Source organism: Conger conger, chromosome 12 (genome assembly GCF_963514075.1).
Source record: "Conger conger chromosome 12, fConCon1.1, whole genome shotgun sequence".
Taxonomy (NCBI): domain Eukaryota; kingdom Metazoa; phylum Chordata; class Actinopteri; order Anguilliformes; family Congridae; genus Conger; species Conger conger.
The window spans coordinates 42994228-43017940 of record NC_083771.1 but is presented as its reverse complement, the minus strand read 5'-3'; the positions used below and the strand labels follow the sequence as shown (position 1 = coordinate 43017940).

The 23713-nt window shown below is 47.1% G+C and overlaps 2 protein-coding genes across 8 annotated transcripts in view; one reads left to right on the top strand and one right to left on the bottom strand.

The window, feature by feature from the left end:
* The first annotated feature begins 322 nt into the window (after positions 1–322).
* Positions 323–9419, top strand: LOC133141403 (long-chain-fatty-acid--CoA ligase ACSBG2-like). Its single transcript, XM_061261932.1, has 15 exons — positions 323–478; positions 1297–1388; positions 1654–2033; positions 2529–2794; positions 3283–3371; positions 3531–3651; positions 3766–3846; positions 4268–4417; positions 4576–4743; positions 5521–5702; positions 6081–6314; positions 6442–6659; positions 7391–7530; positions 8332–8575; positions 8890–9419. The coding sequence occupies exons 2-15, from the start codon at positions 1309–1311 to the stop codon at positions 8964–8966; spliced, it is 2430 nt and encodes an 809-aa protein (XP_061117916.1). The 5' UTR covers positions 323–478; positions 1297–1308; the 3' UTR covers positions 8967–9419.
* A 3844-nt stretch (positions 9420–13263) lies between these two features.
* The window catches only part of LOC133141669 (probable E3 ubiquitin-protein ligase HERC1), a 93474-nt gene continuing 83024 nt past the window's right edge, over positions 13264–23713 (bottom strand). For all 7 annotated transcript variants that reach the window (XM_061262260.1, XM_061262265.1, XM_061262267.1 and 4 more), the window contains exons 71-79: positions 22183–22321; positions 20421–20590; positions 19730–19899; positions 19202–19367; positions 18684–18760; positions 18254–18506; positions 17540–17692; positions 16742–17047; positions 13264–14893 (exon numbers count right to left, since the gene is read on the bottom strand). In XM_061262260.1, the coding sequence (XP_061118244.1) occupies positions 14708–14893; positions 16742–17047; positions 17540–17692; positions 18254–18506; positions 18684–18760; positions 19202–19367; positions 19730–19899; positions 20421–20590; positions 22183–22321 (1620 nt within the window). In that variant the 3' untranslated portion in view covers positions 13264–14707. The remainder of the gene's footprint in view (positions 14894–16741; positions 17048–17539; positions 17693–18253; positions 18507–18683; positions 18761–19201; positions 19368–19729; positions 19900–20420; positions 20591–22182; positions 22322–23713) is intronic.

Here is a 23713-nt window from a genome sequence, read left to right as displayed (position 1 = left end):
GATGTCAAAGGATATGCAGCAAAGTACAGTAACAATCATCCTTATTAGATGGCCTACCAGTTACGGTCAGCCTATTGCCACTGCGTCCCAGAAGCCCAATGTAGAAGGTGGTTCTTCTCACATGAAAGTATCGACAGAAAGGACATGCTGTACGTATGCTACTGGACGCTTAAAATGAACGCACCAGCATTCACCGATTTTGTGTCCGCGGGGACACAAAATCAGATTATCTTAATTTGCAGTAGCCCGCAGTTCTATGCGACCCTTTCCTTAAGGGAGTGAGTCAAACGCCCCAGTGATGGTGATTAACAGGTGAAAGACACACAGGTGCACAGCAATGTAACGATCTACGCTAATTAAACTCTCGCGTCTTCTATATCGCCTTGTTCTGATCTTCATTTGGCCTCCCAGCTCCGTCCCTGCATGGAAATAGCTGCTGATGTCCTGTGGCGTGTTTTAGTAGACCTGTCCATTCCGGGTAAGTGTAGTTTATACTGTTAATTGCAAATATATGTCATTCCTGACTGAACTGACCCCAAGCATGCCTTCTCGGTTGGATTTCAATCCTGTTGCTAATGAACCACAATTGCCACAGCTTCTAAAACTGGCTACACATACATGCATACATACCGTATTCCGGTCCCAACAGACTTCCAAGTTGAGTAGCTTCGATGAAAAGCGTTCCCCATAAGCCTAAAATGTAAAATAAACTCGCTGTAAAAAAAAATCTCAATAAAAAAAGATTGATTCTGTATTTGATCGAGCAATCATTTGTTTCAATGTATGTTAATTGGTGATAAGGCTACAGTTCAAAACGTGCTCCCAGCACTGCGATTTATAAAGGTAAATCTTAAAACGCAAACCCATGATTAATGATGTTGACCGCATTACTTATTTTACGTAACTGCATCTACTTATTGTGCCATATGATTAGCATATATTTTTTTAGCTGGTTGTGTTTCGTCAAGTGGTGTTTAACGTCTTTGTAAGAATTTTTTCGAACCGCTTGCATTTGCGCTGTGAGCCTCACTTTGGAGAAAAATGCTGGTAATACCAAGTGGGGTTAATTGCATAACTAAGAACTTCCGTATTCCATAAACCTTTCAGACTGATGTACTGTTGAAAGTTCATTGAAAAACATAACCGCTTCACAAAAGAAATGTTCAAATGCAAGTGCACCTCATAAGTGAATGATAGTGGAGCACTCTGAAAATAATAAATTTAACAAAAAATGAAGTACTGTCAATGTCCAACCTTGGTGCCTCTCAACAGCAACTTTTAACTTTGCCACTATAGTGAATTTACAAGATGTCAGTCAATGGTGAGGGACACCCAGATGACCAAACCTACTCTTCTAGAGTTTGCTTTATGGAGAATGGCTTGGATAAGTGAGTGTTTACATTTATCCATCTATTAAAATTGAAACTTTTTGGATGGATTTTTTTTCTCTGCTATACTTATTTAACGAATTATCACTTTCAACCAAGGCAATTTTGACTACCTGTCAGTTTTGTGATCCATTGAATTGATTTTCCACTTGCTCACACTTTCAATGATCTGCAAAGAGACCCAAATGCTTGAAATGGCATATTTTAAGTCCCATTCATTTTGTCTTCACTATTATGTTAGTTATGTTGATCATTTCCTTTTCAGATTAGAAAATTCCCCTCTGAAGAAAGATTCCTACACTCAGTGCCCTGGCTCTCTTGAGGAGGATAAAGTCACAGTGAATGGAAACTACTACTGCCCTGTTACCAATGGAGAGCTGCAGCACGTTCACCATGCTCGAGCTGGGAGGAAGGTTGAGCCCGTGTACTCGGGAGAGAAAGGGCATACAGTACTGGGGCACTCTGGGATTGAGAGGTGGGCCAGTCCCCTCGAGGCACAAGGCCAAGGGGCAGCCATCAACCAACATTTTGAGTTTCCCAAATACGGAACTACGAGAACTCGCATCGATGATGATGATGATGACCTGGTACCTCTCATCAAACCACATTCCTCTGTCGGACCATGTGAACCTCCAGGGTGCAAAGGTATTGCTACTTCAGCTTGTGCACGCCTAAGGCGAATGTGCTGTGGTTAGTCAGGAAACCCTTTAATTTAAAGCTGATCTTCTGTAAATGTTCTGTAAGATTCTGTATTCAATGTGTATACGACTGATTTATCAGACAATATTGAGAACAAGCATTTTTTCAGCTTGGTGAGAAATGTGCATTTTACAATGAATACATCTGATTATCGTCAGTAGAAATAACGCATGCGTCGTGGCACCATATCCCATGTCTATTATCTGGCTTGGCTGAAGCTGAAGCCACTTTGGCTCTGCCTTTTGCGTTTACACGACTGCGGAAAGGCAGCCGGCCTAGAACTGCTCCTGAAATGTGCCAACTGCCCTGGCCGATGATTGGCGAATGCTATGCTGTGTTTTAGCGCGATGAGGCGGTATGCTTTGGCACGCCGGGAATTGTGACGTTGGGGCCCGAAGGAAGCATGCCCACTCTGCTTGCTTGTCCCTCTGCCGTTCCCAGCGAGAGAGAACATTCAGCCTGGCGTCGCCCTTGCTCCAGCGGAGCAGATGTGGAGCACTTCCAGAGAACGCGCCGTCAAGCTACGAGTGGCCAAGTCGGGCCCTGGCTCCGAAGCGCCGATGACCGTCTATCAGATGTTTCAGGAGACCGTGAGGAACTACGGGGACCTCCCTGCACTGGCAGCCAAGAAGGACGGCAACTGGGAGACCCTAACCTACAAGGAGTACTTCCAGCAGTGTCGAGCGGCGGCTAAGAGCTTCCTGAAGGTCGGTTTGGCTTGGATTAGTTGGTATATGTCGAGTCTTTCAATTGCAACAGTTTAATTTGATGGCAAGGGTGGCTCTAGCAGGTGGCCATGGCATGTTAAATATGTTGTGTTTATTTGCCTCAATGACAAAATACAGCAGGAACTTATTACATACCATGCTTTGCATTGCATTGGCATGACACTGCCCCGTATGTGTCATGGGTATAAGACCATGAATAGACCTGCCTCCTCAAAGTGCAGTATACTTGTATAGGCTATATTAATACAGTATACTACTAATGATCGACTATAAATGAATGTTTTGTGACAAGTGTTTTTCACATGTCTATTTCAGTAATGCTACGTGTTAGGAATGCCCAATTGAAGGAAATGTGTAGCTGGAAAATACCCATGAGTGTAAAACCCCCAGGGGAGAAAATTAATACAAAATAGTTTGGTTGAAAACAGCAAGCTGGTTACAATTTGTTTTGTTTCCCTTGTTCCCAGTTGGGGCTGGAGCGTTACCATGGTGTTGGAATTTTGGGATTTAACTCGCCAGAGTGGTTTATTGCAGACATTGGGAGCATTTTGGCTGGGTAATGTCACACTTTACTTTACAATGTATCTTCATGTACAAGGATTATTGAAAGTTGAATGCATTCTTGAAACTGGGTCAGACAGGGTTGTGCCGCAAGCAGTGACCTGAAAAACTGTGTGTATATTGTGAAGAAAAATGTGTGCGTACATATCTCCAGTGGCCTTGCCGTAGGCATCTATGTGACCAACTCTCCGGAGGCCTGCTTGTTTGTGGCTAACCACTGTGAAGCCAATGTACTGGTGGTAGAGAATCACAAGCAACTTGTCAAAATCCTCAAGGTGAGCGATTCGTTTAGTTTTTCTTGGTGGAGGTGGGGTAGATATTCAGAGACATAAATGTTTCCATGATGAAGCAAGCTAAAATTACGTTTTAATCTTGTTTTTACCTGTTAGGTTAAAGACCAATTGCCACACTTGAAAGCAATTGTACAGTACAAGGATGAATTGGAACAGAAGCTGTCAAATCTATACACAGTGAGTTAAGTCTGACTTGTGTCCCTAAACTCCTGACTGGAATGGAACATGTTTTGCCTGTGCAAACACTTACAGTACCAGACATCTATGATTAGGGCGGTCCGTAGCATAGTGGTTAAGGTAAATGACTGGGACACACAAGGTCGGTGGTTAGATCCCCGGTGTAGCCACAATAAGATCTGAACAGCCGTTGGGCCCTTGAGCAAGGCCCTCAACCCTGCATTGCTCCAGGGGAGGATTGTCTCCTGCTTAGTCTAATCAACGGTATGTCGCTCTGGATAAGAGCGTCTGCCAAATGCCATTAATGTAATGACGATTAATTCTTGCATTTGAAAGATTGCCGTTCATCTTAACTTTCACTTGCAGTTACTCGTTAGTACAGCTTTTATTTTGACGGCCGTCCCCCGCCCCCTTTCAACAGTGGAAGGAGTTCATAAAGCTCGGAGAAGATGTGAAGGAGGAAGCCCTTAATGATGTCATCAGGTCTCAGGTGGCCAATGAGTGTTGCTCCCTCATATACACCTCCGGGACGACGGGCCACCCCAAGGGGGTCATGTTAAGCCATGACAACGTGAGTGCGGCCTTTGGGGCCACAAAAACCCTCCGTGGACTCGGTTTCAGTTCAGTGCTCTGGTGTACTGTAATGTCAGGGCCTTTTAAGAAATTGTATCATCGGAAAAAAAAATTTAGAATTTTTTTTTTTGACTATCCTTAATTTCCCTTTACCAGATAACCTGGCTAGCCAACGCAGCTGGAACCATGCGTAACCTTACGTGGGGGGAGCAGATAATAGTCAGTTACCTGCCCCTCAGTCATGTGGCGGCCCAAGTCAGTGACATGTGGATCTGCATGAGGTTTGCGGGAACAACATATTTTGCCGAACCAGATGCCTTGAAGGCAAGTTGATGCTTTTTATTTAAATCGGTGTAAATGAACAGACAAATGCCTTTGCAATAGTACGAAGAATAAAATGATGTTCATGTCATGCTTACAGATGGTGCAGTGGGTAGCACTGCCGCCTCACAGCAAGGAGGTCCTGGGTTTGATGTTTGCATGTTCTCCCCGTGTTTGCGTGGGTTTCCTCCGGGTACTCCGGTTTCCTCCCACAGTCCCACAGTTTAGTTTTGAAATGTATCAACACAATGCAGGTTTTCCAGTTTTAGTGACCAGGCATCAACACTTATCAGTTAGGAGCCTACTGATTCACTTCAGTCTTTCATTGATCAGTTAATTTGCCACTTTATGAATTCTGCAAAATCTATGCATTGATTGCAATATACAGTAGCACAATATGCACATGAGAATTATATTTTCTGTTATGCATAGCTTTTTGACAATGCAGTTTAAGATGGTCAGTAATTCCTCTAAACATAAAGCACAAAATCTATATCTTGATAAATTTCTTGGATTGCAATTGTGGTTGGAAGTTTGAATGAATCCGGCATACACGGGGTACTCCTGGACTGAGTTTGGGAAACACTGGGTTAGACCGATGGGGGCAGCCTTTAGGGGCCCTGAGCAAGCAAACCCCACATTGATCCAGGGGGAATTGGCCTCTGCCTAGTCTAATCCACCAAGTCCCTTTGGAAAGTGTCTGTAATAGCTGTAATGTAATGTAATGTAATGATTTCTGCTGAAATGGAGAGGTTGATCGTGGCCTTGTTGCGATGGCAGGGCTCCTTGGTTAACACCCTGAGAGAGGTGCGGCCCACCACCTTCCTGGGCGTGCCCCGGGTTTGGGAGAAGATGCAGGAGAAGATGAAGGCCATGGGAGCGAGGGCCTCCATGATGAGGAGGAAAGTGGCAAACTGGGCCAAGGCCATTGGCCTGCGGGCCAGTTACAATGCAATGAATGGGTGAGAGTCACAACTACGGTGTCTTCACCAAGTCTTCGCATGCCACTGGGTCCCGAATGCATTTTTAAAGTTACTGCCTACCTCTACAGTGTTATGTGGAATTTACAGAGGATGAATGTCGTTCCTTTCCTGTTCAAATATATTTTTAAAAAGCTTACTTATGAATCGCACAATGGGGGGAGCATAAATTTAGTATGTGCATACATTTTTGTATGCTGTGCTGTTGAGTGCATTTGCAATTGGTGTATGTGTGTGTGTGTGTATATGGGTCCGGGAGGAGTCATGCCGACTGGGTAGTTTTTTGAGGGGTAGGGGGGACAGTGCTATGTTGAGAGGCCCCGTTGGTTGCATTGACCAGTTGAGTTGTCTGGACTCCAGTAGTGACGCGGTGCCCTGGGGATACATGCTGGCCAATAGCCTGGTGTTCAAGAAGGTGCGCGTGGCTCTGGGCCTAGACCGCTGTACAGCCTGCTATACAGGGGCCGCCCCGATCACCAAGGACACGCTGGAGTTCTTCATGAGCTTCAAAATCCCCCTGTTTGAGCTGTACGGCATGAGCGAGACCACGGGGCCCCACACAATGTCCAGGCACTCAGCCCACCGCATCATGAGGTCAGCGACCTGCTGCGCATTTCGCACGTAAATTCTGTCCGTGTGAACGCACGGCTCGTTGGCGTTTTGAGGCCGGCTGATCCTGGGAGAGCCCGATTTTCTTTTTCCTCCCCCCCCCCCCCCCCAGCTGCGGGAAGGAAGTGCTGGGATGTAGCACCAAGCTGGACAAGACGGACGAGGACGGGATCGGGGAGATCTGCTTCTGGGGCCGCCACGTGTTCATGGGCTACCTCAACATGAGCGAGCAGACCGAGGCGGCGCTGGACCGGGAGGGGTGGCTGCACTCGGGAGACCTGGGCAAACACGACAAGGACGGCTTCCTGTTCGTAACGGGCCGCATCAAGGGTAAGGGTCGCCTGTACGGTAAGGACAAAGAGCTGGTCTGCTGGTCTAATGAATGATGATGCGAGGAAGCTGTAAAAACCAGGCTGGCCGCAGGATGCGTCCCTTTAGTAGAACAAAAGGGACGTTACTGACATTGTGTGGCAACCACCCTGTATGTGAGCAGCCAGGAACTGTTTTCTTGTATTATTCTTTTAATGAATTTGTTAATATAAAAAATAAAAATAAACGCTTAATTAGATTGTGTCTATAATATCTATATTGTCATATTTGGTAACAATTTTCTGAAAGAAGCAATGACTCACTCCAGGCTGTGGTATATTATGGTAATTTTATCACAGATGAGGGGGTTCAGTGCGATGGGCTGAACAACGCCCCTTAGCCGTGATAAATGGATCCGAGGAAGCGGTGGGGGCTTTTCATTGCAGCACTTCCACCATACCAATGGTAGCATGGAGGATGTATCGCACCGCCTGCAGTATGTTCAGTCGATGGTACATATTTTAAAGGAGACAGTTTTGGGCACGCCCCCACACGGCAAAACCGTGGAAATGTGTATATTGACACTACATTTAGAGTAGCTTTTTGCCTACTTAATGACTTTCTCATTCAGCGTACTCCATTTATGTATGCAATAGTAGGGAAGCAAGCCATTTCAGACATGGCCCGGGTCTAGAGTGCGGGCATTAATCATTGGGTCCTGTCTGAACGGCCTTGTTTCTTTTTGAGTGCAGAGCTGATCATCACGGCAGGAGGAGAGAACATACCCCCTGTGCCCATTGAGGATTTGGTTAAGGAGGAGTTGCCCATCATTAGCAATGCTATGCTGGTGGGAGACAGGAGGAAGTTTCTGTCGGCCCTGTTAACACTCAAAGTAAGGCTACAGTCAAGCTCCAGAGCTTCAGTTGCATGGTTTTGTTTAAAGGTGATGTAGCTTCCTTGCAAAATAGCTGCTAGATTCCCATTTAACTGTAGATAAATTATCTGGGCATATAATGTACAAATTGCAGTCATTCATTTTTTCACTGGTGACATCCTAAATTAAATTTTGTTTGGAGGAGCGAGGTGAAGATTGAGTTGCTTTCTAATTAGTGAACCAAAGCGCCAACAATTTTCCACTACAGGATGAACAGGCCACTATTGAACTGTGCCTGAATTGCTTTCGGTGCATGCCTGCATGGCATCTTTTAATGATTAATTTAACTTCTGCATGACTTGTGAACAAGGCTGTGTAACTTAATGACGGAACCGCCAACTTTGGACATAATCTAAGGATGAAAACCCTCTCGTAACTTGATTTGTAAAACTGGTGACCACTTCCTAATCAGCACTGGCCATTTTACTTTAAAGGTTCAGCTCCACTGATCTGCCTAATTAAGGGTCTTTCTGTTTGAGATGCAGCAGATGTTCTCTTGCATTCAGCACGTGGTGTGTGTGCTGTGTTTCCACATGAACTGCAGTATTTCTACATCTAGCTGGGGAATGATAGCATTCAGGGGGGTGTAAAACTAAATTACAATTGTGGAATACTCTTTGGGGAATGGAGTTAAACACCAGGATGTTTTATAAACCACTCTTAATTTTCAGATTACGGTCACTTTTCAAGAGACTCTGTAAATGTCACTGAGCAGGAACGTTAAACCCCCCCCCCCCCCCCCCCCCCCCCCCCTCCCAGTGTAACGTTGATGACTCCGGGGAGCCGACAGATGAGCTAGCCCCGGAAACCGTGGAGTTCTGCTGGCAGCGGGGCTCCACTGTGGTCCGAATCTCCGACCTCACCGCCAAGAGACCCCCGGCCATCTCCAAAGCCATCCAGGAGGGTATAGAGCGTGTGAACGTCAGAGCCACCTCCAACGCACAGAAGATCCAGAAGTGGACCATACTGGAGAGGGATTTCTCCATCACTGGGGGAGAACTTGGTGAGTCGGCCATTTTAAATTCCTCGGTTACCGCTCCCCAAATCAAAATGGGGAATACTGCTTTGATGTGAAATGAATTGCCGTTGATCAGATCTCATTTAGTCGGTTGATTTCTCAAATCGCAATCCATCGATTCATTATTGTTTTTGAAAAGTCATGAAGGAAAGTACAACCGCATAATTTATTCCGCTTGTGAAGACAATATGTCTAGCTTTATAAACCTGGTGTGGTCTACGCATTTTCGCCTTGGAAGCAAAATAACCTTACCGCAGCTCTGAGGCAACTTACCAAAATCCTTGCCTGATCCCCCTCAGGTCCGACCATGAAGCTGAAGAGGCCCATTGTCCACAAAATGTACAAAGAGGACATCGAGAGGTTTTATGCCGAGTGACACCTCTCCTGGGGACGTGAGGGTGAATTCAAGATCAACATGGAGAAAGTCATTGGACTGTGGAACGTCATAGTGTCGATGGTGATCCATCTTGCACTCCAATCCCAACCGACCATATGACTGAAATGTGCCCAGTTCAGTTCAGTCCACATGCCATCAGTGTCTGTGTATTTGCAGACTTGTGTATTTGGTCCATTGAGCTTTCATTGGAAAGCGTTTCACTGCCAACATTTAATTGAATCATCATGTGTTAACAGAGTCCTGGTGCTAGTAATGGCGTACATTTTTCGGCGAATACTATTTGAATTCAGTCAACTGGGCATGGAATAGAAGTGTATCAACTGTATTGCAGTGAAAAGTAGCCTTTCACCAATTTCCCCTCTGTCTGTCCTAGCAATATATGTATGATTAAATTCCTAATGCAATATATTAAATGAATATGGGAAATGAGAAGAGATGTATATGCAAGTGACCAGTGAAACCATTGTATTACACCAATATCAACCAAAATACAAAGGTGACTAAACCTGCCAGCTGTGTTCAGTGGCTGCAACAGAGAGACCATGTTTTTGTCCCACTGATGAAGCAAATTATATTAATGAACAGAAGTTTGAGTAATGAGAGGGATGTAGAAAATATATATTTATGTAAAATCTATTTAATTGAACTTTTGCATTCCTGATTGAAATATCACTGGGCAAGTATAAGTCTCAAAATTGCCACTCTTTGGGTGTAGGGGTCAATGGGACTAATGAATCAGTCAGTGGTCAGTAGGCATTACTGAGTGTCAGTCACACTTGTGATTGATTAAGGCAGTGGTCCTGGAGAGCCTGGAAGGTGTGCTGGTGTTTTCACCCTAATATCAGCAACCAATTCAGACCCCCCAAAAAAATTAGGTGAGGTGAGTTAATTGATCAAATAAAGCAATCGATTACACCCTGCAGCTCTCTCCAGGGCCAGGAGAGAGGACCCCAGGATTGAGATATAAAATGATTTGCCTGTTGTGAACATACAGCTCAATGGAGAGCATAACCAATTCTAAAATGGTTAAGGATAGTATGCAGGCACTCTTGTCTGCTGAATGAAACTTTATAGGAGCATAGAGATCATTCTACATTTTCAACTTTCCTTTTGGAAATGTTTGATTCTTTGTCTTGATCCTTTACTAAAGGGCTTTGGGGGGCCCTCAAATTCCATTAATTGAAAAAGCCAAATGTCAGTCTGAACTGCATGCCATGCTTTGTAGACCAGCTCATTATAACACACTACTTTTCCCACCACTGTGTACCTACTGCTTAGTTTGCCTAACAGCGAAATAGTATCTTCAACTGTATCAAGCCTGGTCTTGAAAACCCTCAGTTTTTCTGCCTCCACTTTTCCCACACAGTGACCACTCTGTGTTTGTGGGGGGGGATTTCCTAATCTCTGTACAGAATTTATCCTTTGCCAATTTCTATTTGTGCCCTCTCCATTCTGCTAACTGAACTGAACTGGATTAACAATCAAATCCTAGTTTTGTATCATCTGCAAATTTAACTGAAGTACTTTCAATGCCTCTGTCAAGGTCATTTATGTTAATGAGGAAGAGCAGTGGCCATAGCACCGATCTATGGGACTCCACTTACCCTGCTCAGACAAGGTCCCTCCTACTACTACTGTGTTCTATCCTGTAGCCAGATCCGAACCCACTCTGAAATGGCTCCTGTAATTCCCCACCGTTCTCATTTTGATAATGAGTTTTTCATTCAGTACCTTATCAAATGTTTTTAGGAAATTGAAATGTATATTGTCACCAAAACACTTGGTAACTTCCACAAAGAATGCCAAAAGGTTTGTCGGGCATGACCTACCTTTATGAAAACCATGTTAGCTATGCTTTAGGATGTTATTATTTTCAAGTAATAATTCCAGTTTGTCCATGATAGATTCCAGTATTTTACATGTGATCTAAATCAGACTGACAGGCCTGTAGTTTCCTGGATCAGCACGGTCCCCTTTCTTATAGTTTGGTATTATATTACCTTGTTTCCAGTCATCCGGTATTTCTCCAGTTTCTAAAGACTGCCTAAAAATGCTTGCCAGTAGTTTAAAAGTTCTATCCCTCAACTCCTAGAATATTCCATCGGGGCCTGCTGCCTTATTTGTCTTTAGTTTATCTAATTTATCTAGTATTTTATCACCTACCTCAATATCAGACATTCTGAGTATTAAATATGACTCTTGGCCTATTAGTAACCTCCTCCCTGGCAAAACAAAGTAGCCATTTAAGGCATCAGCAATGTCTATTTTCATACAGCAGTTCTCCTTTGTTATTCTTAATGCATTTAACCTCCTCTAACTTTCCTATTCCTACTACAGTATTGAAAGAAATGCTTGGGATGGCATTTTGTAAGTTGTGAAATTTGCCTTTCAAATAGCCTTTTGGCTAACCTTGGCACACGTTACATATTCAGCCTTATTACTCTGTGCTATCTTTTATATCCTAGTTTATTCTTTTTTTTAGTATAGCTCTTCATACACTGTAGAGACTTTCAACTTATACAGCGGATCCAAGTATAACCCTTTTGAACCTGTCCCACTATTCATTCACAGTCCTGCAATCAAGAACTTCCTCCCAGTCTACATTACTTAAATTTGATCTTATCTTTTTAGGTGGCACACCTAAAATTTTAAACTTAGAGGACTCCCCTTAATAAAAACGTGGAATGATCACTTGTCCCAAGTGGTTCTATTACCTCTATACTCTATGCACATTCTGTTACAATCATTACATAAGAATCTAGAATTGATTGGCCTCTTGTAGGCTGACATTTATAACATCTAAAAATTCTCAGTTTTTCCCTGTCCGGTCACCAAATTCCAATTAATATGTGGGTAATTGAAGTCTCCCATGTCTCACCTCCCTGACAAGCTTGTTTTATATTTTTAGAGAGCATTGCATTCACACTACTGTCTGAGACTAGCGGTTGGTAACACTTCTTTGTTAAGACCCTCTTCCTGTTCCCCCATAAACTTAATCCACATATTCTCACTAGGCATGAGTTAGGAAATGTGCAAGAGATTCCAGAAATTGACTGTCTGATTTATTGATTTATTGTATCAGTTTTTTTTTTTAATACTTCTAGGATTTAAGCAAAGACATTTCAGTCTGTTGCTTCTACACATCCTCTCCTGTTTCCCCACTCCCTGCTGTCCCACAATACACCATTAGTAACATTTTACCTCACCATTTATAGGTAGCCTTTACCATTGCCTGCCCATTTCACTCTCTATCAGGTCCCTAGTTTAAATAGCCCTGTGCTACCCTAAGCATATGCTGACTCAGTGCAAAGGTTCCCCTCCGGTTCAGGTGCAGCCCATCACACCTGTATAGCTCACCCCTGTCCCAAAAGGAGTCCCAATGCCCCATAAACCTATGCCCCTTTTTTTCTCAAAAAAATAAATAAAATTGTAGCCACGTATTAAACCTCCAGATAAAGTTCTGCTTCCCTCTGCTTGCATGTGGTGCATGTAGAATTCCAGAGAAGACTACCGTGGGGGTTCTGCTCCTAATCTTTTCTGCTAATTCCACAAATTTGTCTTTCAGAGCCTCAAACCTGCCCTTACCTATGTCATTCATCCCTAAATGGACCATAACCACTGGATCCCCCCCCCCCGTTCTGGCCTGGAGCTTGTCCACGCACTCCAGGATATCTCCTACCTGGGCACCGGGCAGGCAACACACCGTGCAAGAGTTATTTTCCATCTAACAATTGAGTCCCCCACTATCACTAACTCCCTCTTCCTGGAGGATGTGGCCATTAAGGTGCCCTGAGGCTCATCAGTCCTCCCACTCTCAGGGCCAGGGGCCAGGGGCCAGGGGCCAGGACCAATTCCTGCAAGGGCTGGAATCGGTTGGAAACCAGCACCACCTCAGGTGATTCAGCCCTTGTGTGGTGTGCACACCCTTTCCTTCGTTTGCACCCTACTTTCACCCAACTCTCTCGCCCCGGCCTGGTCTCATGGAACTGAATGAGTGTTTGTTCACGTTGGGACTTTTCTGCCCGTGGTCTTTACACGCTACTAGGAAATCCCCAGAGGCTATCAACATAATTGGCACATTAAAACAAGTACGATTTTCAGGAACATCTGGAAAAAAAGTTGTATTCACTGCATGATTCAGATGGTTTTCTGTCATGGACTGAGGAGTTGTTGCTCCTGATGCTACTCTAGAACTAGGCACTTGTGTAAAGATCACTTCACTTGGTCAGGTTCCAACTCTGTATTCATCAACTAAACCGATGGTAAGAAACCACACTTTGCTTTTTGAAACACACCAAATTTAATGTTTACACAAAACTGCTCCTCACATTGCCAATATGCATAATCTTTTTAGCCCCAAAGCATTTGACGGACCATCACTGATCATTCAACAATGCATACAAGTCTAAAGTGCAAACATTACAACAACCATGCCTTCTTGAGTACCACAGCAGAACATTTCCTTCAGTGCAGTAGTGGACACCCCAGTATCTTAATTCCCTTAGTGGTTTTCAAGTTTTCAGCAGCAAAAAAAAGAAAAGAAAGTAAAATGCTTATGCGCATCACTTAAAAGGTTGAGTAATATAATTGCTATATTGTAGTAAACTGCAGACCGTCTGTACTGATATCTGGCACTGCGTCGTCTCCAAGACTCCATGTTGAGAAACGGCCTCAGACTTCCTGGGTCAAGCTACGAGTGAAATATGCACTAAAGCATAGACTCCTAGAATAACAATAGTGACCAATACAAGTTTCACCCACCCCACATTAAAAAGCCTTGTTAATCCTCAAACCGCATTTTTATTTTATTTTATTTTTTATTTTTTTTAAAGGGCAAAAACACAGCATGTTAAATTCACTACTCTTCACAACTGCAGCAAATGACCAAAATCCATTTAAGACGCAGTAGTACCAACGTTTGGCAAATAAAAATGTGTATGAGTGCATATGTGCATGGCATTTGGGGGGGTATACATTCATCCAAAATACACTGGTGGAGAGATTGATAAGACTACCGACAAGCTTAATGGGGAATATAACTCATTTCAATACGATGCCACTTTCCTCTCTACAGTTCAGTGTTACGGCAGCAGACCTTCTGGTCTTAACAGCGTACCACAATGACCAGATTATTTAGCATACAAGTTTAAATAGCTTCTGAGTTGTACTGAAAAAGACTAATGCGTCTGATGTTAGTGTTGAACCACCCGCTGGGCCATTTCACCACATCCTTATTTTACACTTGGGCAGTCATCCATGCCAGCCAGGTTCAAGGGCACCGGTGAAACCATTACCTTCCGTTCCCAGGCATACAGTAGATGTTGAAATAATTTATAGATGCACAACCTTGCCAGTTAAGGCATTTTTAATAAGCCACACAGAATTGAACTGTGTGATGTCTTTGAAAAAAGAGTTAAGTTTTTTTTAAATAAAAAAACACTCTGCGCCATGCAGAAACACTGCCACTGAATGATTGCTTCTTGATTTTATTTTTGTCTTTTTTTTTCTTTTGTCAAGGTGAACTCTTGATCCAACTCGAGAGGATTTTGCAGAAGTGCACTGTGGGTAGGATTCCCCCACGTCTCCGTCTCCTGCAGCACTTTGATACCACGTTCCCAGAGAGAGGTCTATTGCACCATTAAGAAGAAGAAGAAGAAAAACTACAATAAAACACTTGTGCTTTCAAGTGAACGGCGGCCATTTTGTGCCGCTTGTCCCACTTAGTATTCGGTGTCGGAGCCCTCTGCCGGGTCGCTGTTGCGCGACAGCATGTAGTTGTCCATGTCAATGGAGGGACAGTTGTGGATGGAATAACGTAGGCGCTCGGCTAGCACTGCCTGGCTGGTGTAGGGTGGCAGTCGGAGCTGGAAGAAGCAGGTCTGGGCAGTGGGCAGGCCGTTGATTGGCTGTGAAGGAGAGATTTCATTATACCACTGCCGGAGCAGAACCCATAAAGCACCATTTTGTTTTTTGTGTGCTGACTTGCACGGGGCGGCCTGTAGCGTAGTGGTTAAGGTAAAGGACTGGGACACGCAAGGTCGGTGGTTCTAATCCCGGTGTAGCCATAATAAGATCCGCACAGCCGTTGGGCCCTTGAGCAAGGCCCTTAAACTGCATTGCTCCAGGGGAGGATTGTCTCCTGCTTAGTCTAATCAACTGTACATCGCTCTGGATAAGAGCATCTGCCAAATGCCAAATTCTGTGTATGTGGTTTAAGTCGGAGAGAGCAGTGTGTGAACAGACATTTTAAAATAGACTTTTAATAGATTTCATATATGCATAAAATGAAAACCAGACTAAAAGCCTGGCAGTTTATAATGAAAATGATGCACCGTGCGGAGGTGTAATCAAAGACCACACTGAGCACGGGGGCTCTATTTCAGTTTACCATTTCATTATCACTGAGCTTAATCAAAACGCAATGCATTAATGATAATGGTTCTTTTTGCTGCCCCAAACTAGCCGGATGTGTAAATAACAGCTACACCGGCACACTCCCATGCAGGGCATTTTATCTGGTGCAGTGGAGGAAAAGAGTGAAGTAAGATAAGGCGAAGGTGGGATATCATTTTCACCAGGAGCAATAAATCAGACAGGAAAGCAGATTGTGTGTGCTCTGGATGGTGTGCTAAATTACAAGTTGTGGCTGTGACTTCAGCAGGGTGAATTTTTACCACTTTATAGACATAAGGAGAGTGCTGTCCTGGATTTTTATCAATTATGCACATGCACATTTGCTGGTAATGGAAATGTTGGATGTTAACATCTCTGATTACGCAGAACCATAATCATCTTTGGTTATCAATGTAGCACAGTAGTTACAGATTTAATTTGCATCCACGTTTCTCTTGGATGTATGAAACATAACATGAATATGCAGTCACATTTTAGACCAGAAAACACAGCAACTGCATTGCAGACTGCATTGTTTTTCAGGCAGGACAATTTGCATATGCCATTGGAGTCATACTGCAATAAGGCGTGCATACTACAAAATTGAATACGAAATTGAAGTCAAATTTTCCTTTAAAGAGCCATGGTCTCTTTTCAGAGCAAATCCGCTGTGCCAATAAAACGGATGCCAGTGATGCGTGCCAGCTAGCATACATACTATTCGCTGCCAGCCGCCAAACGCCAACCCCTGCACTGAGCATACCCAGCAGCCCTGTATCTTCTGCAAGAGCACTTGATTAGTACTTGAAATTGAAACTGCACCCATCGGTATGAATGTACCATTGGTGCATTTTTATAAAAGTCTACTTCTCCGACAAGACCTCCGGTACATTGTGAAATGTGTAAAAAAATGTTCATGCATGAGAATGAAAAGCCCCAGAAGCACTGAAATGCCCCGAATGTGCTATCGTTAATTGCATTCCTCTATTTTTCTGGTGACACTTTAATTAGATGCCATCTACATTAGCAAGGTCAATTATGTAAATGCAGGCTCATTAAGCACATGACAAACTGCCTGCGAATTCGTTATATAAAGAAATGCAACAGGGGACCGACTGGGACATGCCCTACCCACAACGATCATTTGTCTAAAATAGCTTAGAACTGCATCGCACTGCAATCAAAAATGACGGAAGAATTCCAGTAAAAGTTTCGAAAACACTTTCTAACAGGAGAACAGGCTGGGCTAAGTCAGCTTCACGGAACCTCAGCCAGCTGCCACCAGCAGCACCCCCGGCCCGCCTGCCGTGTGGTCGTCTAGATTACAGCACGCGGGGGCTTGGCCAGCCGCTATCTCTCACCCTGTCGACCTTGATGATCTGGAACTTCTGCGTGATGTCGGCCGGGTTGGACGGCAGCCGGGACCGCCCGGAGACGAAGCGCAGGAACAGCACCCGCTCCTCGTTGGTGAACTCCTCCAGGCTCTGCCAGAGCCAGCCTATCAGCTGGTGGCCGTCGGTGATGTCGCGGTAGCGCACCACCTTCTTCAGCATCTCCACGGAGACCTCGGGCAGGCCGCACACCATCTGCTCCAGCTGCCTGGCCGTGAGCAGGGAGAGCAGGGGCACCGGGATGATGGAGGACATGCCCTCCCGCACCGCCACCACCTGGGGAAACAGGGCACCTCATTCACCTCATTCAACAGCTAGAGCAGGGCTGCCCAACCCTGTTCCTGGAGCTCTACCATCCTGTAAGTTTCCACTCCAACCCTAACAAAGCCACACCTCATTCAACAGCTAGAGCAGGGCTGCCCAACCCTGTTCCTGGAGCTCTACCATCCTGTAGGTGTCCACTCCAACCCTAACACAGCACACCTCATTCAACAGCTAGAGCAGGGCTGCCCAGACCTGTTCCTGGAGACCGAGGTGTCCTGTACAGTCAGTTTTCATGTCTACTATAATTTGACACACCCGATTGTACCAATTAGCAGCTCAATGAGATCTCTAGCTGGTGAATGAGGTGTGCTTTGTCAGGGTGGGAGTGAAAACCTACAGGACAGTAGAGAACCCAGTAACGAGTTTGGGCAGCCCTGGCCTTGGGGTTTCATGGGTTTCATGGCTTCGCCACACGTTCCAGGTGAATGTGGGAACCCCGCTGACCTGCCGATCCATCTCGTGCAGCCTGTAGTCCAGCGTCCGCTCCACGTACTCGTTCCTGTTGCCAAAGGTCAACGGGATGTTGTGTCCTCCAGGCACCACCGGCACCAGCCTCCCGTCCGCACTGTGGGCCGTGAACGAGTCCAGCGGAATCATCTGGAAGGAGAGGGGGAGAACAACCGCTCTCAGACCCCTGTACATCTCCAGTGCTTCTGCACAACGTCAATCAATCAATCTTTCCTGTCAGGTTTGTCACACTGCGCTTTCCCACAATGGGAGATTTTCCAGAAATGATAACATAAATTTAAAAGAAAAAAAATGGATGAGATTGAACATTTGAGAAATATGTTGTTTTGTGAATTAGCCATGTGCTACTTCATACTCATCGAGACTATGACAATGGAGTATATTGAGGGATCTGTGAGTAACATGCACAGAGCCTGTCTAGAGAAAAACATACATTTTTATTAATGAAGGCATAACTGGTCAAAAATACAGGTGAATTTGAATGTCCTTCAAGCCTAGAACTGATCATAACGTGTACTAGGACATCTAGGTTTTTAATCTCCTCAGCTATGAAATTGCAAACCATGAAAGAGCTAACAAAAAAAAAAAGAAAAACGATTGATATTTTGAATGTAGAACACAACAGTCCGAGGTCCTCCCTAAGCTTCTCGCACAGCAGGAGCCCCCACACGAACCCCCGCGCCGTCTCACCACGGGGAAGTTCTCCTCCGTGATGCCGCTGTTGTCCAGGTGGAGGATGCTCTGCAGGGATCGGTAGGTGAGCAGGTCCACCTCCTCCAGGTCGGGCCCGCCCAGGGGAATGGAGCACAGCTGCTTCCACACCCACGGCGCCAGGTGCAGGTCCAGGGGCTTCTTGGTGCGGATCGCCACCGCCATCAGGATGCCCAGGAACCGGAACTGGACCGTGTGGTCCTCAGAGACGGCCGCCGGGTTCAGCAGGAACCTGAAGCGGCCAATCGCAGTGTCGGGTCAGGCGGAGGTCAAACCAACGCCCGGACCAACGCCAGGCGCGGTTTAATTTTTTAAACTGCGGGCATTATCAGCCGTGTGTCGGTGTGTGATTTCACGCTGACAGCAGTGAGGCCCGAGGCAGGCAGCGCGGCAGACCGTGCGTCATTACCTGTCAGTGTTGCTGCCCACGTCAGCAGAGCTGTTGGGGGTGTGAATGAGCAGGTCCACTACCCCAGACTCCAGCTCCTGAGGAGAGAAAGCACGGTTCCGCACAGTCAGCACTTGCTACTCGAGTCTGTCCGGAATGGCACACCCGACTCATTCCCACAATGCAATTCCGCAGAAATTCATACCGAGAACTCACTGTTCTCCTTCCACACTCACGTTATTGAATCTGTAAACTGAACATCATATGCCATCATATGTCAACATACTGTACATCATGGACTCCCAAGGCAGAATGCATAAAGTTTATTTAGAGCGATGCTTTAAACTGGACCAAACCGGCGTGTAATACGATTGTAACGATGAGTAATGTGACCGAGCCTCTACCCTAATTAGAGCAGTTGGCGCAGGTAGAGGCTGGAGAGAATGAAATGTTCCTTGGACCCACTTCAGCGCCGTGCAGTGCCCAGTCACGCTGTGCAGAGGGCCAGTGCTCTGGCCCGGGCTGAGTGGTGCACTCACTTGGCACATTTCGGTGATGGTGTCGTCGAACACGCCGCCCGCGTCGTCCGCCCCCTCGCCCACCAGCTTCACCTTCCAGGCCCGCGAGGGCAGCCGCAGCTCCGTGGGGTTCAGGCTCACCACCTGCTTGGCGATCTGCACGAAGATGGGCTTGCTGGAGCGCCCCCTGCAGGAGAGAACCCGGGAAAGTGTGGGGGGGAAAACTTGCGCTTTTTGGTGTTTCCCAACCCGGTCCTTCAGTACCCCCCCCCCCCCGGTCCTGCACGTTTCGGTTCCAGGTCCTCTCTGGCACACTCGATTCAATGCAGAGCTGATTGGTTGAGTGGTAAACAGACCCAACCGAACACGTGAAAATGTGAAGCCGTATTGGATTCAGGTGTGTATGATCAGAGAAGGAACGGAAACCGGTAGGGCAGGGGTTACTTGAGGGGAAACCCTGCACCAATACGATCTCATTTTTCATGATTCATTATGTAAAAGAAGCGTGCCTGGTTTCAGGGAGGTGCTGCTCGGCGAGGCTCGTCCTACCTGGTGGATATCCTCTTGACTGTGATCTGAGGCCCGTAGGTCTTGCCCTGAGTCATGGTTCTCCCGATGGACCTGACCAGGGGCAGGGTGTTCACCTTGGGGGACAGGAGGCCCCTCAGCTGGCCCTGAACGATGGCTGAGGTCCCCGAGCTGTAACGCGAGGCTGAAACCTGCAGCACAGGACAATACCATCAGGTCTTCATCCAGTGCTGTGCAGAGCAACATTACAGCCCCTCAACCCCAGCAAGCCCATTTTGTTCTATCAGCATGTTACCGGGTTTAGAGTCAGTACTATGAACCAAGGAAGTCTACTGTGAATTAAAATTCCCCATAATGAATGGCTGCACCTTTCCCTCCGTACCCAACTACTATGATTAGCCATGTGAATGCCACAGCTTATAATAGCACTTATCTATAGTTATTGTAGTATTCAGGGTATTCTAGCTGCCGACCGTGGTGTGCTAGTTGGTAAGTTGATGCACTCATCGAGGGTTCAGGTTGTATCTATTTGATCACTCTCGGACTTGGAAACTGTGCTTTCCTCTAGGGTTCTCGACGCACTTGTCCCCGATTCGTACGTTATTGTACGTCGCTCTGGATAAGAGCGTCCGCTAAAAGCCTGTGAGATTCTACCGAGAAAAGGGAGCGATGGAATCAACGAACGTCAGGAGCGGAGCGACTGCGCCTGTACCTGGTTCCGGGGGTTGAGGTTGAGCAGACGCCAGGACTTGTACATCAGGTCGGAGAAGTGGTACAGCACCCTGAGGCGGGTGTTGAGGACGTCAGGGCAGCAGTCTTTCAGGGCGTTGTACTGAGGGGGCACGGCCTGAGGGAGGCCCAGCTGGAGAGCCGGAGAGGCCCCTGAGGGACGGGAGGGAGAGAGAGAGAGAGGGGGGGAGGGAGAGAGAGAGGGGGGGGGAGGGAGAAAGAGAGAGAGGGGGGGAGAGAGAGAGAGAGAGGGGGGGAGGGAGAGAGAGAGAGAGAGGGGGGGAGGGAGAGAGAGAGAGGGGGGGAGGGAGAGAGAGAGGGGGGGGAGGGAGAGAGAGAGAGGGGGGGGAGGGAGGGAGAGAGAGGGGGGGGAGGGAGGGAGGGGGGGAGGGAGGGAGGGAGGGAGAGAGGGGGAGGGAGGGAGGGAGGGAGAGAGGGGGAGGGAGGGAGGGAGGGAGAGAGAGAGAGAGGGAGAGAGAGGGAGAGAGAGAGGGAGGGAGAGAGAGAGAGAGGGGGAGGGAGGGAGCGAGGGAGGGAGGGAGGGAGCGAGGGAGGGAGGGAGGGAGCGAGAGGGGGGAGGGAGGGAGCGAGAGGGGGGGGAGGGAGGGAGAGAGAGGGGGGCAGGGAGGGAGAGAGAGGGGGGGGAGGGAGGGAGAGAGAGAGAGGGGGAGGGAGGGAGCGAGAGGGGGGGAGGGAGGGAGCGAGAGGGGGGAGGGAGGGAGCGAGAGGGGGGGGAGGGAGGGAGAGAGAGGGGGGGAGGGAGGGAGAGAAAGAGAGGGGGGGAAGGAGGGAGAGAGAGAGGGGGGGAGGGAGGGAGCCGTGTGAGGAGGGAGAAGTCTGATATGCCCTGGTCAATATCGGGCTTTTCCTTGGAGAACTCGGCGCTGAGCACTGGCCCGAGTTTGCTGGGGGAATTGGGAGATTAAGACACAGATAGCGGTCCTGGGGCTGCAGGCTCCACTGCAGGCTGTCAAGGTGACACTGACAGACTATTTTTACTATCGTAACATATGTAGAGAGTAAAGGACCTTTAGGGACGTCCAGCAACAACTAACAACTAACATCATAGAAAGCATAGAGGAATTCAGTGGCATTAAAATGAAACTATACCATATTTTATCAACTAGAAACTGTAAAATGTACAAAATCCACCAATTTTCCTAGTCCTTATATGGCAAAATCGGTTCACTGTCCGTTTGTGTATGTATGCGGAACTTACAGAGAAATGACAGTGTTAATGCCAAGGCTTGTGTAGTAGATTTTCACAGGAGCATTACGTCATGTCAGTCATCTTCCTTATGTACCGAGTGCTTCGGTTCTGCGCTTGGTGTTGGTCATGTTGAGTGTCCGAGTGGGGCGATTGTGAGGTGTGTGAGGTGTGTGAGGTGTGTGTGTGTGGTGTGTGTATGAGGTGTGAGGTGTGAGGTGTGTGGTGCGTGTGCTGTGTGTATGAGGTGTGGTGTGTGTGTGAGGTGTGTGTATGAGGTGTGGTGTGTGCGGTGTGTGTGAGGTGTGTGTGTGAGATGTGTGAGGTGTGTGTATGAGGTGTGAGGTGTGTGAGGTGTGTGTGGTGTGTGTGTGAGGTGTGTGTATGAGGTGTGTGAGGTGTGTGTGTGAGGTGTGGTCTGTGCGGTGTGTGGTGTGTGTATGAGGTGTGTGAGGTGTGTGTGTGAGATGTGTGAGGTGTGTGTGTGAGGTGTGTGAGGTGTGCGGTGCGTGAGGTGTGTGTGGTGTGCGGTGTGTACCGGGGGCTCGGGTGGTGGGAGGGGGGGTGGTCCAGGCCGCACTGTGGCACCGCCCAGCTGAGATCTGGAGGATGTTCTTCCCCTGAAGAGCGGTGACCAGCGTGGGCTCCTTCACAGGGCTGGAGTGGCCCAGACCCAGCTGAAACAGACATGCCCACAGTCTTTAAACCCTGCCTCAACAGACCTGCAGCCTTCTCCAGCTCATTATCCCACTGTGCTGAGCTGTTTCAGAATAAAATAAAATATTAAAGAAAAAAAATAATAACCAGGTGAATATTGTGATTATGTAATAATAATAACCACACAGTGAACACAGAGTGCTGCTACAGTAACAGAAGGGTGTTGTGTGCTAAGGCGCTAGCACCTGCTAACTGGAGCGTGTGGTGTGTTAAGGCGCTAGCTCCAGCTAACTGGAGTGTGTTGTGTGTTAAGGCGCTAGCTCCTGCTAACTGGAGCGTGTTGTGTGTTAAGGCGCTAGCTCCTGCTAACTGGAGCGTGTTGTGTGTTAAGGCGCTAGTTCCTGCTAACTGGAGCATGTTGTGTGCTAAGGCTCTAGCTCCTGCTAATTGGAGCATGTTGTGTGCTAAGGCGCTAACTCCTGCTAACTGTAGCATGCTGTGTGCTAAGGCGCTAGCTCCTGCTAACTGGAGCGTGTTGTGTGTTAAGGCGCTAGCTCCTGCTAACTGGAATGTGTTGTGTGTTAAGGCGCTAGCTCCTGCTAACTGGAGCGTGTTGTGTGCTAAGGCGCTAGCTCCTGCTAACTGTAGCATGCTGTGTGCTAAGGCGCTAGCTCCAGCTAAATGGAGCATGTTGTGTGTTAAGTCGCTAACTCCTGCTAACTGGAGCGTGTTTGTGTGTTAAGGCGCTAACTCCTGCTAACTGGAGCATGTTGTGTGCTAAGGCGCTAGCTCCTGCTAACTGGAGCGTGTTGTGTGTTAAGGCGCTAGCTCCTGCTAACTGGAGCGTGTTGTTTGTTAAGGCGCTAGCTCCTTCTAAGTGGAGCGTGTTGTGTGTTAAGGCGCTAGTTCCTGCTAACTGGAGCGTGTTGTGTGCTAAGGCTCTAGCTCCTGCTAATTGGAGCATGTTGTGTGCTAAGGCGCTAGCTCCTGCTAACTGTAGCATGCTGTGTGCTAAGGCGCTAGCGCCTGCTAACTGGAGCGTGTTGTGTGTTAAGGCGCTAGCTCCTGCTAACTGGAATGTGTTGTGTGCTAAGGCGCTAGCTCCTGCTGACTGTAGCATGCTGTGTGCTAAGGCGCTAGCTCTAGTTAACTGGAGTGTGTTGTGTGCTAAGGCGCTAGCTCCAGCTAACTGTAGCGTGTTGTGTGTTAAGGCGCTAGCTCCAGCTAACTGGAGCGTGTGGTGTGTTAAGGCGCTAGCTCCTGCTAACTGGAGCGTGTTGTGTGTTAAGGCGCTAGCTCCTGCTAACTGGAGCGTGTTGTGTGTTAAGGCGCTAGCTCCTGCTAACTGGAGCGTGTTGTGTGTTAAGGCGCTAGCTCCTGCTAACTGTAGCGTATTGTGTGTTAAGGCGCTA

Bases quoted from the DNA above. Each gene is read 5' to 3' on its own strand.
- LOC133141403 (XM_061261932.1), top strand. From the start codon at position 1,309: ATGTCAGTCAATGGTGAGGGACACCCAGATGACCAAACCTACTCTTCT. The intron at 3,372-3,530 runs GTAATGTCACAC...ACATATCTCCAG, and splicing joins ATTGGGAGCATTTTGGCTGG to TGGCCTTGCCGTAGGCATCT. The intron at 7,531-8,331 runs GTAAGGCTACAG...CCCCCCTCCCAG, and splicing joins CGGCCCTGTTAACACTCAAA to TGTAACGTTGATGACTCCGG.